Consider the following 15189-nt stretch of genomic DNA (forward strand, 5'->3'; position numbering starts at 1 on the left):
AAGACAAATAAAGATTTCACTGTATACTATTTCACAAGAAGTGGTCCAAGTTACTAATTAAGGTATGAGATAATTACAATTTCTAATAATGTGCTAAAAAATATAACCCTTAACAACCGATAAAATCACACTTGGAATGAACAAGGCAAATAAAAATTTCACTGTATACTATTTCACAAGAAGTGGTCCAAGTTACTAATTAAGGTATGAGATAATTACATTTTCATCCCAAAGCCAAACAACCATTATACCTGCCAATTCTTAAGCGACAATTAACATCCTATTTTGTTGCATAAGTCAGTCTTCACACAAATTCTGGTATAAATAGGTAAAGCACAGCTTGGTTTGAATCATCCAAACACAGACAAGCTAGCTATGGAAAAACACTTTCGATTTTCTCTAATATTCTTTATAGTCGTCTTGACGATACCATGTACTACTTCCAAACTACATGCATGTCACAAGAATGACCCTAAGACCAGCACCTATGGTTTTTGTAACACTTCTTTATCTTATACAGATAGAGCAAAAGACTTGGTATCACGCTTAAGTCTCCAAGAAAAAGTGAAACAACTAGTTAACACAGCAACAGGCATTTCCAGGCTTGGTGTGCCAGCTTACGAATGGTGGTCTGAGGCACTACATGGGGTCTCAAATACGGGGCCTGGAGTACTTTTCAATGCGACAGTGCCTGGAGCCACCAGTTTCCCTGCTGTCATCCTTTCAGCTGCTAGTTTTAATGTTTCATTATGGCGCAAGTTAGGCCAGGTTGTATCGACTGAGGCTCGGGCTATGCACAATGTTGGCCTGGCTGGATTGACCTATTGGAGCCCCAATGTGAATGTTCTTAGGGACCCCAGATGGGGCAGAGCTCAAGAAACACCAGGTGAAGACCCTCTTGTGGTCTCCAAGTATGCTGTTAACTATGTCCGAGGCTTGCAAGAAGTCGATGGAGAAGACTATTTCAGCAGTCAAAACAGGCTTAAAGTCTCCAGCTGTTGTAAACATTACACTGCTTATGATCTTGATAATTGGAAGGGCATTGACCGATTTCATTTTGACGCCAAGGTAATCAAATAGCTTACAAAGCACCCATTCAATTTATTTAGTTACAACATGTAAAATTCTAGAAATAAACTTGGCCATGAAACTTTTACAGGTGACAGCACAGGATATGGAGGATACTTTCCAGCCACCATTTAAAAGCTGTGTAGAGGAGGGTCATGTTAGCAGTGTGATGTGCTCATACAATCGCGTGAATGAAATTCCAACTTGTGCTGACCCAAAATTGCTCAAGGGAGTGATCAGAGGTCAATGGGGTCTAGACGGGTTCGTTTACTCATTTTCTCTAGAGTCCCGAAATTCTGAAATCTTTATGCCAACAACTAAACAAGGATTCATAAAGCAATTCTACCCTTTAGATCATTAGATAATCTAATCAGCAGCAGGGCTCAAAAAACAAATATACTTAACATCTAATAAATTCATTTCTATTTCCAAAAAAAAGTGGTAATCTGCACTCTTTTCTAACATCTCATGTGGCAAAATCGTTTTATCAGATACATTGTCTCGGATTGTGATTCTATTGAAGTTTACTATGATTACATACACTATACTCCCACACGTGAGGATGCAGTTGCCCTTGCTCTGAAAGCAGGTCTTCTAACTACTTTCCCCTGATTATTCTTGAAATAGAGATTATAATTTTGTGTAAGTTTTCAATGTTTATCGTGATCCTGCAGGTCTGAACATGAATTGTGGGGATTATCTAGGAAAGTATACAGAGAAAGCAGTGAATTTGAGCAAGGTGGACATATCTACAGTTGATCAGTCATTGATATATAACTATATTGTACTAATGAGGCTTGGATTCTTTGATGGTGATCCAAAAATGCAACCATTTGGAAACCTTGGACCATCTGATGTGTGTACCGATGGTCATCAATCCTTGGGAATTGAAGCTGCAGAACAAGGGATAGTTTTGTTAGAAAACAATGGTGTACTTCCTCTGTTGCCAAGCACCATCAAGAACTTGGCTCTTATAGGTCCGAATGCTAATGCCAGTGGAACGATGCTAGGTATCTATGCAGGGGTACCTTGCCGCTTCACCACCCCTTTACAGGGAATGAAGAAGTATTTATCAAACATAACATATGATCCAGGATGTGTAAACGTTCAATGCACTGATGCAAGCAAAATCGAGGCAGCAGCGAAGGCTGCAGCTGCAGCTGACAATGTGGTGCTTATTGTAGGGCTTGATCAATCCATAGAGACAGAATCATTGGACAGAGTGAACTTGACATTGCCAGGATTTCAAGAAAAGCTTGTAACAGACGTGGCTAAGGCAACGAACGGGTCAGTCATTCTAGTAATTATGTCAGCCAGTCCTATTGATGTCACCTTTGCCAAGAATAATAGAAAGATTGCGGCTATTTTGTGGGTTGGCTATCCTGGTCAAGATGGTGGTGATGCCATTTCTCAAGTCATCTTTGGAGATTATAATCCAGGTTCTCTTAATAAACTTTAAAGCTTTAGTTCCTCTCCAACGCCCCCCCCCCCCCCCCCCCCCCTTTCCGCCCCTCTCGCCTCCCGCCTACCTCCCAGTTCAAACAGAAGTTGAAAATAGAAAAAGGTTCTTCTTGATTTTGTTGTTTTGCAATGCTATTTCAGGTGGGAGGTCTCCTTTCACTTGGTATCCTCAGAAATATGTTGACAAAGTGCCAATGAGTGACATGAACATGAGAGCAAATTCTAGTAGAAACTTTCCGGGAAGAACTTACAGATTCTACAATGAAAAACCAATCTATCCATTTGGCCATGGACTAAGCTACTCGACCTTTTCCTCATTCATAATTTCGGCGCCTCCCACCATTGTCATAAAGCTAAAGACAAGACATGTCCAAGATACCAACTTAACCGCCCAAGCCATTGATATTTCAACCGTGAATTGCCAGAATGTAGGGATAAACATCACAGTTGGGGTCAAGAATAATGGCAAAATGGATGGATCCCATGTTGTCCTAGTGTTCTGGAAGCCGACAAATATGATTGGAGCGCCTAATATACAGCTGGTGGGATTTGAAAGAGTCTGGGTGCAGAAAGGGAAGACCCAAACAGTGACAATAAAATTGGATGTGTGCAAGGATTTCAGCTTAGCTGATGCACACGGGAAGAGGAAATTAGTCTCAGGGATACAGACTGTAATGGTTGGTTCTTCCAGTGAGCCCCAAGTTAGGCATCAGTTTAACATAAGGGTGGCTACAAAAGAAGAAGCTAAGATGGAGCTTTAATTTATGTCTAATTCTTAACAGGCATGCATATACAATGTGTTTAAAGTAGCTAGTGCACTCCAGTGTTAGTCCTGGAAGTGAGGAGCGCTAATATCTAGATATCTGTATTGAAATGGAAAGTATACTAGATAGAAGATCATTGCTGACATGCATTTATGAAACAACTAATTAATGTAGTGCAATATCAAATAAAATTATAACTTGAGATTTCTATTGTATCATCAGATGTCATCCTGCTCGCGCATTTTCATATCTATACTAGCAAAAGTTTCAAAAGAGATACTTATTACTTAATAGAGAAGTGGAAACCTGAAAGTACGATAAAAAAATTGAGGTATTTCATTTGGATATGCATACAAGTGTACTGGGATGATTGAGGGCGAAATCCTTCTAATAGAAGATTGTTTGAATATTCCTTCATGGTCTTATATATACACTTCTCTTCTCAGATTCTTTCTTCGAAGTTATCTTTGTCACTTCGGAATTGCAAATACCATATATTTCTCTATGCTCTCTTCTTTTGCCCTGCACAGCCGATAGAAAAGTTTCAACATATACAAGCTAAGTATTACATTTCTTGATTCTTCTAGTTTTTGTGATAGTCATCATCATCGTATCTGTAGTTAATCCTCACCTGAAACATATAAACTACACTCCCTCCATCCCATTTTATACGAGGGTGTTTGACTGGGCACGGAGTTTAAAAAATAAATGAAAAACTTTTGAAACTTGTGGTCTAAAATAAACTATTGAAATTTGTGTGGCTAGAAATCATTTCATTAAAGTTAAAGAGGTAAAATTAAAGTTGAATTGTTACTAAATATAAAAAGTTATTATTCCTTTTTAAACTGACAAAAAAAAAAAAAGAGTGTTACATGAATTAAAATGGGGGAGCAATAGCTTTGTTCACTCCCTCCTCCTCACCTCTGATAAATCCAACTAATAGCCGAACAAAAAGTAAAAATTAAAAGAAAAGGGTCCTTTCATTTTTTACTGTTTTACTTTTGCAAAATGCCTATTACTCGCAGAACTAAACGAAATTGCACGTGAGAAGTGTAATTATGGACTATGGAGACAGCCTTGTGCTTTTTCTTATTCACATTGTAGTACATCATCTTCAGTAGAATAGCTCAATTGCTCCTATACTATGTCATAACTATGTTGCTAATAATCACACAAAAAAATCCACTTCTTTAACCCGTGCACCCATTGCCAGTTTCAAAAATTGGGTGCTTAGTAACTCTAGTGTTTTACTAATTTCCTGTCTAAATCATGTGTTTGGGTCAAGTGAGAATGGGTGCTTAAGCACACACCATTTGCATGTAGGTCCGCCATTAAGTACAGGTAAAAAATTGTATGGGGTAAGACTTTATCCACCCGTCCCATTCCTCCCTGTCATCCCTAGTGTCGATTTACTGAAACTAACGAGAAAAATAAAAATATAAAACCACACGCCAATACAAAAATAAAGATCTTCCCCATATGTAGAATTCGTAATGCATATTTACATGCCCCCATATTTACCAAATGGAAGTATCACTTCAGTAGTCACTATTAAGCCCCATTCTAAATGTGGGGAGTAAAAATAAGAATACAAGATACAAACGATAATAAACATCACGTCTAACAGAAATTACTCTACACTATATCAGCTCTGGGCCTCGTCATTCGTAAGGATTTCTGAAATTCTTTAGAAGTTCAGGGATGTCATAACCTAGCATGTCATCAACAGATTGTATCAATTTGGGCTTCAACTTCTCAAACTTATCAATGTTATAACCACTCAGAACTTCCCTGAAGTGTTCGACGTTAGGAAAATCTCCAGCTGGCAGATTGTGTTCCTTTTTAACCTGTTTTGATGAGTTGGTGATTAATACACAATACTAGAACTCCGTATAAGAATCCTGTCAGAAGTGCATGAAATTGCTGGTTGGTGAGAGAAACAGACCTTTACAAATTGATCTTCCAAGTTATCAATAAGTTTTTGCTGGGTCTTGGCTTTGCCTATCATAGCAGGCATCTCCTTTTTCAGGTGACTGATAATGTAAGCATTTATCTTGGCAGCTCTAGCACGTTTTACGAATTCATTTATCTGCACAAAATTTTGCCTCTTTATTATCCTCATTTCAATCAAATTAGACACAGCATATAAAGGGCAGTCCGGTGCACTAAGCTCCCCGCTATGCGCGGGGTCTGAGGAACGGCGCCATAATGAAGATTATTAACTTACACGACGATCACAAGCCTTCTTTGGTATGTCTTTCAAGTCGGTAAGGAGATCATCTTGTTCCTTCTCAAAAAGTTCTTTTCCAATTGGCCCTGTCGCAGCCTCATTTATTGGTTTGTCATTAAATGATCTGTAAAAGAGAAGACACCACATTATTATGGAACTGCAGAAAGTAGTGAAATTCTGTAATATTTGATATCTAAAAGTGTGGAAGGACTCTATCTGCTTCTAGAGCATGCATGTTATACCTACACTTGAGCACGAGAGAAAAAAGCGAATGATGGGGCAAGCATCTCAAACGAGAGGTGGAATTTTTGGATATAGTAACCCCCCACCCCCCAAAAAAAACTGCCAGGAGCCAACCAGTTGCTCTTTTCCACTTTGCTCCCTAGTGACTCGAAACCCAACCTAATGGTTGGAGGTGGAGTGTTCATACCACTAGGCTATCCCTCCATTATTGTAACCATGGTAAAAAGCATGGTCTAACTCCCAAATCGGAAGTCAAGTCTCATACGGTGCAATCAATCTCATATCCCCTTGCAATAGTCTGATGTAAGTGCAGGGTTGATACATCTTGAAGACATCCAGAAAATCATAAATATTCGGGACTCCCAGAATAATAATTATTAGATTGTGCAACTTAATTACATTTTGTTGGGCAGAATACCTGAACTGATTGTAAGAATATAGAGATCATACCCTATGTAGACACGCGAAACTTCAGGGGTGTTTAGAACCTTTCCTAATGACCACATCAATGCTCCGTAAACCCTCATAAGCTGCAGTTGACACCAATAATTATATCAAATTGTAGCAAAGTCCAGAAATAGGTGGAAAACATAAACAGACCGAAAAACAGAAGTTTATGCCTACTTGTTGAGTATCAACTTGGTCAGACTTGTTCAAAACCACCCGTATCTTATCATCATGGCCTCGAAGAGACGCAATCACACGTTTGAATTCATCACTTATATCAAGTTTGTGAGGATCAAACAAAAGCAGAATGAGATCACACTTAGAAGCAAACCAAGACGTCACTCCGGTAAAATCGTAGCTCCTTTGTGTTCGTTGTTTTTCACCCGATAGAACTCCAGGAGTATCCACAAATGTGATATGCTCCAACAGCTAACATGAGAGAGGGAAAAGATGTTCAAAGTCTGGCGAGTTTAGGAGAAAGCTCTGATCATTTAATGTATTCAGTACAATAGAGTAGCATAACTCACAGGATGCGGCATTTGAGAACACTCAAACTTTGACAAAAATGAAGTTCCAAAAGTTGTCAGACCGCTAAATGGCATATTTGCTTGAACAGCGATTGTGTTCCCTGGAATACTTCTTTCGTCGGGTCCATTCTGTATAATACAGTAAAAAATGAATACCAGTCCAACAAAAAGTTTAGCATAACAATCATTTTTGACAAAACTATTACCAAACATGACGACAGTGGTATAGCCTTCTCATTTCCAACTAAAGGTCTGGTTTAACTAGCAAAACTGTTGCAGAGTATTCTCAAGGAACTCTTTGATGTGATATATTTGGAATATGTGCTAGGACAGAAAGGTTAAAAGATATATCCATAAAAAGATAGGTACAATGAATTGAAAAAGCCATCTTTTTCAAGTTAGTGCACACTATTTGGCACAACTTCAAATGGAAAGAAAGAAATTCAACTCAAAAGAGGAAACACTAATAACTTCTCTTTTGTCAGCAACATAATCCAAAAAGGACCGAAAGCAAGTGACCACAGTGTTTAGCGCAAACAAAGATAAATGAAAGTACCATGACAACCACAAATCTGTCTGTTGTAGGCTCTGGTCCAATGTGAGCACCTATAGACAAATAAGGAGCATAAGCGTCAACAGCCGTGAACGCACAACCAAGAGCACATGGACAAGAAAAAAGGAATTTAGCTAACCTGGATAACTGGTTCTAAGTAAATGCTTAATGAATGTTGTTTTTCCTGTTGAGTATTGACCCAAAAGCATCACCATTGGTTTGGCATCAAAATCACTATTTGTCTACCAACACAGAGCACATTAAGAAAGCAGTCAGTGGCTTCTGTATTACTTTTCCATAGATTAGTACAAAAGAAACAATAGTAGAATGGAAAAGATATAAGCAAGAGTCTCTTCTCCTATTTCTTTTTTTGATAAAGTTAAAATAAGATTATTTCTCCTATTTCTTGAAAATAAGCACAACTAAGATGAAATAAACCACCTACCAATAACGGAGAAACGAAATCATTAAAGCGATATGTTGCTTCCAGTGGCTTTAGTTTTTGGATGTACAACTTCTTCAGTCCATCAACTATCGATGTAACAGAGGATAAAGAGACCTGAGGTTTGACGGAAAGAACCAAGCCTCATTTAAATAGAAAACACAGAAAATTTAGCATTAAACACGCTATGAAATGCTATAGGATGTTATTAGGAGAATTAAGGGAAAATAAATTCAATGCAACACATTTCAACAAATGGCTTATAACATAAAATTAAAAAACTCTCATTAATGGATAAGGACAAAAGATGCTTCTTAACACATAGACTTAGGGAAAACATCTGATATGACTTCAATTTGAGAAAATAGCTAAATAAATTTATATTTGTAACTTGTGAAGTTATATAAAATTTAGTACATAAGTGTGTCAATATTTTAAGAAGTCCCGATCAAGACATCTGTCATATAATTTGGGATGGAGAGAGTAAGTGGCAGGTATTCCAATTTAGGAGAAAGGATATCAGGTTAACATGGCAAAACTCGGAAAGCATGACATTAAAAAAAAAAAGATACACAACCGACAAGCAGAAAAATGCATTGACTACAAAAGAAAGTGCAGAGTTCTGTGAGCTTACAAACAAAGGACAAAGTAACCACATACCTTCTTTACAGATGTTGATGATGAAAACCACTTAGCTGAAACGGAAGATTGCACTGTAGGATCGCCTGCTTCCAAATCCAATTAGTTAGACATAGATGATCCATCTAACTCCCTTCTTAATTCCCAATAATGATTAAGAAAGATGTCGTATGTGTTGAGGTAAAATTACCATTCAGTTCAGGTTCACTTTTAGGCATACGCTTTTTCTTCTGTATTATAGAAAAAACAAGTCAATCGCACCACAATAAATGACACCTAATGCAGAAAGTACACCTAGCATACTTACAGTTTGAAGTAAATCAAGACCTTCCAAGGTAGGGGGTTGCAAATTTTCAAAGTCAACTGCCATGATTAAAATTGATCTAATTGTAAGAACAGTATATGACGACAGTCCTATAGCTAATCAAAGTGAATACAGTGCATTGTAATGAACCAACTAGTTTGCTAGAGAATTCGAGAGACTACTCTCGTTGCTAGAGTACAGTTCTAAAATTAAAAGGTTCTAAAGCTTGCAGGTTACCTTCAGCATTTAAGAGATCACTGCTTACTGGGTGACCAGCTTGAGCCACAGAGACTAACTACATGTTGGAAAAAAAGAAGGATCGGAGTCTTATCTGGATTGAAAATTAAATATCAGGTTGAGATGCAAGTCTGCGATGATATGAACTAGTACCTGTATTGCAGTAATAAACTCTCTAAAACTGAGAAAACCTTGCCGTTTGGAATCTGCAACTGCCCACACCTTAGGAAATAAGAAAAGAAAAACAATCCGCTGAAATAAAATTAGTGAGTTAAGAAGAGAAAAACTGGCAGAAAAAAAAAAGAACAAATCTGGCAGAAAAAAGAGCAAAACTGGCAGGAAAAAGGGGATCAATCTGATGCTATAGTAGAACTACATGGAAACTGACTCATAATAAATCATAGGGCGGACAACTGACATATAATAAAGGACAGTATGAAAGTCAAAATACTCCCTCCGGTCCAAAAAATTGAGGTTTTAAGCTTGTACATGGAGGAATTTACTAACTCCTAAAAGTTAAGAGGGCTTTTGACTAAGGTACCCTTAATTATGATCTTCTTTTCTTTTTAGGTTGACATAAATATTACGGGGATATGGGAATGTGTCAAGGGCAAGTTTGGAAAAAAGTACTAAATATTTTCTTGGTTTTGTAAAACATCAATTATTTTGGACCAACTTTTAGAGGCTAAAACCTCAATTATTTTGGACTGGATGGAGTACAAAATTATTGCAGATTGTCAGTTGATATTGGGCATGACATATGTAGCACTCTAAAAGTAATGTACATATTTCCATTCTCATCAGGTGTTTGAGAAAAGCTTCAATGCTACCTATGTAGCTCTTATTCCAAAGAAAGTGGGGGCAACAAATCTGAGAGATTTTAGGCCCAATAAGTCTCATAAGTGGAGTCTATAAAATTATTGCAAAAATCTTGGCAGAAAGATTAAAGAGGGTGGTGAACAGCTTGATCAATAAACATCAAATGGCCTTTATTAAGGGGAGACAAATTATGGATGCAGCTCTCATTGCCAGTGAGTGTGTGGATTCAAGGCTGAGAGGTGATGCTCCTGGTGTCATGTGTAAGCCTGATATAGAGAAAGAGTATGATCATGTAAACTGGAATTATCTGCTAAACATTCTCAGACAGATGGGCTTTGGAGATAGGTGGCTAAAATGGATAGCTTTCTGCATTACAACTGTCAAGTTTTCAGTCCTGGTCAGTGGCGAACCTGTTGGCTTTTTCTCTTCAGAAAAAGGACTCAGGCAGGGGGTCCCCTATCCGCTATCCCCTTTCCTGTTCATTTTAGCTATGGAGGGTTTCAATAGTATTATAAGAGTAGCTATACAAAATAGGTGGCTAACACGATTCAAAATTGGAACTAGGGAGGGTGTGGATCTAGAGATCTGTTGTCTGCTATATGCAGAGGACACTGTGATATTTTGTGAGCCAACAATTGAGCAAATAAGCTTTATCAGACTGATCCTGTTAGTCTTTGAAGCATCTTCTGGCTTGTGTGTGAATTGGAGGAAGAGTAGTCTTTTCCCAATAAAGGAAGTGGCTCAAATACAGCTTCTGGCCAATGTACTGAGATGCAGGGTGGAAAACATGCCAACTGTCTATCTTGGCATGCCATTTGGATACAATCATAAAGCTTTGGAGATAAGGAATGGTATAGTGGAAAAAACAGAGAAGAAGTTAGCAAAGTGGAACCCCCAATAGCTGTCTTTGGGAAGCAGAAGACTCAATCTGATCAGTGCTGTTTTAGATTCATTACCAACCTATGTAATGTCCCTTTTTCCTGTTCCATCAAAGGTGGTGAAGCAGCTTGACAAACCGAGAAGGGATTTCTTATGGCATGGCAGAAAAGAAGGCAGAGGGTATAATCTAGTCAAATGGCAAACCACTCAATGCAAAGAAAAGGGAGGACTTGGAATTAGAAATTTGAGGTTGCAGAACAGTAGCCTTTTGATGAAGTGGATGTGGAGGTACAATGTTGAAGAACAATGTTAACTAACAAGGCTTATGGAAGGAAGTCATACACTGCAAATATGGACAGACAAGTACCTGGTGCACAAGTACAGTAACAAACACTTATGGAGAAGGGGTGTGGAGATCAATCAGAGCTTTATGACCAAAATTGGAAGTGAATTATTGTGTTATAGTGGGCAATGGCAGGAGAACTAGGTTTTGGAAGGAAAGTTGGAATGGTCAGGTTGCTTTAAAGGACTCATATCCTGATTTATTCTTATTATGCAACAATCCTAATGCTACTGTTTTTGATTGCTGGAGCCCTCAAGGATGGAATTTAAACTCCAGAAGGTATTTGAATGATTGGGAGGTAGAAAGAGTGGCAAATCTTTTGAAGGATATTGAAGGTATTACAGGTATTTCTACTGAGTCTGGCAAGTGGGATGGAAACATAACAGGGATGGAGTGTTTTCAGCTGATAGAGTTTATAGAAGGGATATTATGGGATTGGCAAGGGACAACCCACACTTATGGAGGAAAATCTGGAAAAGCATAGCACCACTCAAAGTAAAATGTTTCACCTGGCTGGTGGCTAGGAGATCTTGCCTAACACATGAAGTGCTCCAAAAAAAGGGGCTACCTGTAGTTTCTATATGCCGCTTATGCAATGAAACAGGGGAAACAAACAGTCATCTATTTATCCATTGCAGATTCACAGCTCAGATTTGGGCAATCTTTTTTAGCCTCAAAAAGGTTAATTGGACCATGCCAGCACACACCTCAGATCTACTGAGTTGTTGGGTGAGAAGGAGTGGAAGTAAGAGTCAGAAGAAGTGGTGGAGGAGTATCCCTGCCTGTGTTTGGTGGTCTGTACGGAAGGAAAGGAATGAAAGATGTTTTGAAGATAGGTCCAATTCTATTCATAAAGTGAAGGGGAATTGTATTGTATCTTTTTATTTTTGGTGCAAAAGAACAATGTATAGAAGAAGTAGATCAACTTGTTGAATTCTTAGGACCCTTAAAATGCTGAGGAATACAACAGTACCAGTTTCTCAAAAATTAATGTATTAAGTAAGCATCTATTCATTTTTGGGTGTAGGAGAAGGGAGGAGTATTAACTTTGCCATCCAATTCTTTCGGGTTTCTTTACCATCTAAACTTAGTTCTATCACTGCACTTGGCAAAATACACACACTTTATCCACTGGTTTACTTCTGTTCACTCTTCATAGGAAAGTGTTAACATGAACTGCAAATGATTAGAAGTGGTCCAACAAACAGGATTCCACTTAGCAGGACCAGCTAATCAACATCTCTTTCCACCTCTATTTTGACTTTCAAATTGGAGGTCACTCTCATTAGTTGTAAAGATGAGGTTCACAGAAATACTTTGCAGTCTCAACAGTGCAAGAGGTTCACCAGTTTGAAAAGTTCAGATCCAGTTTGAAAAGTTCAGATGGCAAAGCACAACACTCAAGTTTGGCATTCCAAGCGCAAGTAACCACAATATCGACCAATCAACAATTCTTCAATCTCAAACTAGTTGGGGTTGATTAACGTGAGTGATAATAGCAACTAAGTTCAAATATTGAGTAGTTGATATCGCCTATACGAATCCTTTGCTCTTCATTGTTATGATCTTAGCTACATCACATCAATTATGATATATGGTGTGGCTTTTGAGATAACTTTCTTTAATGTGATTTTATCTCTACATCTGTTTATCAACTTCAATCGTCATAGTATTGATTGCTTCATAATAGGTCTACACAGGATATGATCGACCCATCTCATGAAACCTTCTCTTATTCATCGTATATGTGTTCTACTTGTATACTTGTACATTCTAATGGATGTGATCATTCGTAATCTTGTATGACTACATAGCCATTTTAATATTTGTATTTTTAAGATGCTTATCTTGTGCATATGTTGGATACTCAGAGTGTAGAGATACATTCACTCTCCTTGTATCTCTACTCTCATATCATATTGTTGATCTCAGCATTTTGATGACTCTCACTTTGTGTGGGATTCCTACTATAGAGAGAAATATGGATCACCCGGTGCAATGGGAAAGTCCAATAGAATTTTGTTTCAACAGTAACTGAACAGAAATACCAGATATACATTCACGATATTACATCACCTAAGAATCAGAGAAACACAATGCTGAAAGACCTACTCCAACTCCAATTAGAGATATAAACACAATGCTTAAAGACCTGCTCCAACTCCAATTAGAGATATAAACACAATGCTTAAAGACCTACTCCAAGTCCAATTAGAGATATAAACACAATGCTTAAAGACCTACTACAATCTCAGACACAAAAGTGTTGGCCCCAATTAAGCCTAACTTCTTAAACGGCCATCAAAAATCAGAAACAAGAAGTTGGATGAAGGCAGCTGCTAATCTGGTTGAGGGCATTCAATTATGGAAAATGCTTTACACAGATTGGGTCAGTTATTAAGCTAAATAGAGAAGAACAGCAGCCTGTGTTTACAACATGGACAATAAGTTCACTAGTTTAAGAACATATCCTCCAATCCAAACATTAAAGATTAATAAGGCCTTAGCCAAGCTTATTATCTTATACTACCATTCACGATGAAGATTATAGGCAAACACAAATCAACCAGAGAACATCAGTCTAGGTTTTATAGGAATTGAAACATATAAAACCTGACTTTAGAAGGGACTACAACTAATGAACCATACCCGAGTGGCAAAAACTGTCACTCTAAGCCATTCTCCCGCACCAAGGAAAGAACAAGAGGACAAACGGAATGCAAAAAAACACCCGTTTGGCCATGGATGATTTTCACTTTTTTCCGGAGTTTTATTCCGGAATCATGTTTGGAAATAGAATTGTTCCAATTTTCCGGAATTCGAAAAACTCCAGCTATCTGTTTTCGCATTTTTCGCTCCAAATAACTCACAAAAATTCAAACATTTTTCCAAGTTGTATTCATGTTCAAACACAACTCCAATTTCTAAATACCTTCACATTTTTATGTCCAAACGCCCACTAAACCTTGGTGTTCTCAACCTCCACCTTAAATTAGTCAATGTGCATGTAATCTCACTCGACATCTCCATTACAAAAAAATATGGAACAAGAAATCTAGTCCAAAAGAAGATCCTCCATTCCAAAAGGTTACTAGGCCAACAGTTAGGTTCAAAATTGTACTCTCTCAGTCCCAGCACACTTTCCTTTTTACTCTATACCAGAAAGAATGTCACATTTTTTATAATTAGAAACAACTTAACTTTTAAGGTTTGTTTCTCACCAAAGTCTTCCATTCTTTATTAAAGTTTGTGTCTAGTCAAAGAGTGCCACGTAAATTGGGACGACGGAGGGAGTATATCAATTAAAAGTAGCAAAGAAAAAAAACACCTGTTTAAGATCGTGACGAGGCAAATTAGACATGGAAAAGAACTTGATAGCATCGCCTCCAGTGAGACGTCCATCTCCATCTAATACAACATACACAAAATTCGTGAAATCAAATGCATACATATAAACACAACACAGAGGAAAAGAGTATAGTATTAGTACCTGAATCTGCTAAACTAAACCATTGTTGATAGATTTTCTCATGTTCTTTGGAGCACCGATTAATCGAATATGTATCAAACTCCATTATTCTATTCGCTTTTCAAAATACCTCTCCTATATTTAGGTTCCGTTTTTTATGTTTCCATTTTTCTTTTTTCTCTTTTGTGATATTTTGAAGAAATATTTAAACAAAAACTATTTACTAAAAATCTTTTGTGGTCCCACCCACTTTTTTATTTAAGGGCAAAAATATGATGTTTTATACTTTACATTACCAACTCTTCTAAAAAGTGGATAGAAATATTTTATTATATTTTTATTTTTCTACTATATAGAAGCATCGGTTTACCCATGCTTCGTCGACAGTCACTCTTAAAAAAAATAAAAATTGGACCCCACCCTCCCCAAACTCAGAAAAAAAAAAAGTGGACCCCACCCTCTCCAAACTCATGAAAAAAAAAAGATGGACCCAATATTGGCCCCACATCCAAACTCACGGGAAAAAAAGTGGAACCCACCACATCCAAACTCACGGGAAAAAAAACGTGGACCTCATGTTAACAAAATCAAGCAATATTAATAAAACAATGAATCCCATATTAAAAAAACAAACAATGTTAAAAAAAAAAAAGTGCTTAGAAAATAAAACAATTAAATCAATAATGATGGATTCATTGTCATATGCGTATCAACCCATTAGTGAGAGCAAATGAAATTATTGTACAACAACATACTTAAAATAC

The 15189-nt window shown here is 37.5% G+C and overlaps 2 protein-coding genes across 3 annotated transcripts; one reads left to right on the forward strand and one right to left on the reverse strand.

The window, feature by feature from the left end:
• Positions 1 to 368: 368 nt before the first annotated feature.
• Positions 369 to 3615, forward strand: LOC132638546 (probable beta-D-xylosidase 5). Its single transcript, XM_060355387.1, has 5 exons — positions 369 to 1068; positions 1160 to 1329; positions 1560 to 1657; positions 1743 to 2507; positions 2671 to 3615. Exons 1-5 carry the CDS (start codon positions 376 to 378, stop codon positions 3288 to 3290), a joined length of 2346 nt encoding a protein of 781 aa, XP_060211370.1. The 5' UTR covers positions 369 to 375; the 3' UTR covers positions 3291 to 3615.
• A 1133-nt stretch (positions 3616 to 4748) lies between these two features.
• Positions 4749 to 14613, reverse strand: LOC132636322 (EH domain-containing protein 1-like). 2 transcript variants are annotated; one of them, XM_060353139.1, is made up of 16 exons: positions 14447 to 14613; positions 14285 to 14364; positions 9069 to 9167; positions 8916 to 8973; positions 8682 to 8737; positions 8565 to 8604; positions 8396 to 8460; positions 7739 to 7852; positions 7433 to 7535; positions 7297 to 7346; positions 6741 to 6869; positions 6391 to 6642; positions 6217 to 6296; positions 5521 to 5647; positions 5239 to 5382; positions 4749 to 5140 (listed from the first exon to the last, which is right to left on the reverse strand). In XM_060353139.1, the coding sequence occupies exons 1-16, from the start codon at positions 14529 to 14531 to the stop codon at positions 4955 to 4957; spliced, it is 1668 nt and encodes a 555-aa protein (XP_060209122.1). In that variant the 5' UTR covers positions 14532 to 14613; the 3' UTR covers positions 4749 to 4954. The 2 variants fall into 2 exon arrangements, with proteins under 2 accessions (XP_060209122.1, XP_060209123.1); XM_060353140.1 differs by having other exon boundaries at positions 9069 to 9137; positions 14447 to 14612.
• Between the last annotated feature and the right edge of the window lie 576 nt (positions 14614 to 15189).

The sequence above is a fragment of the Lycium barbarum genome, chromosome 4, assembly GCF_019175385.1.
Source record: "Lycium barbarum isolate Lr01 chromosome 4, ASM1917538v2, whole genome shotgun sequence".
NCBI lineage: Eukaryota > Viridiplantae > Streptophyta > Magnoliopsida > Solanales > Solanaceae > Lycium > Lycium barbarum.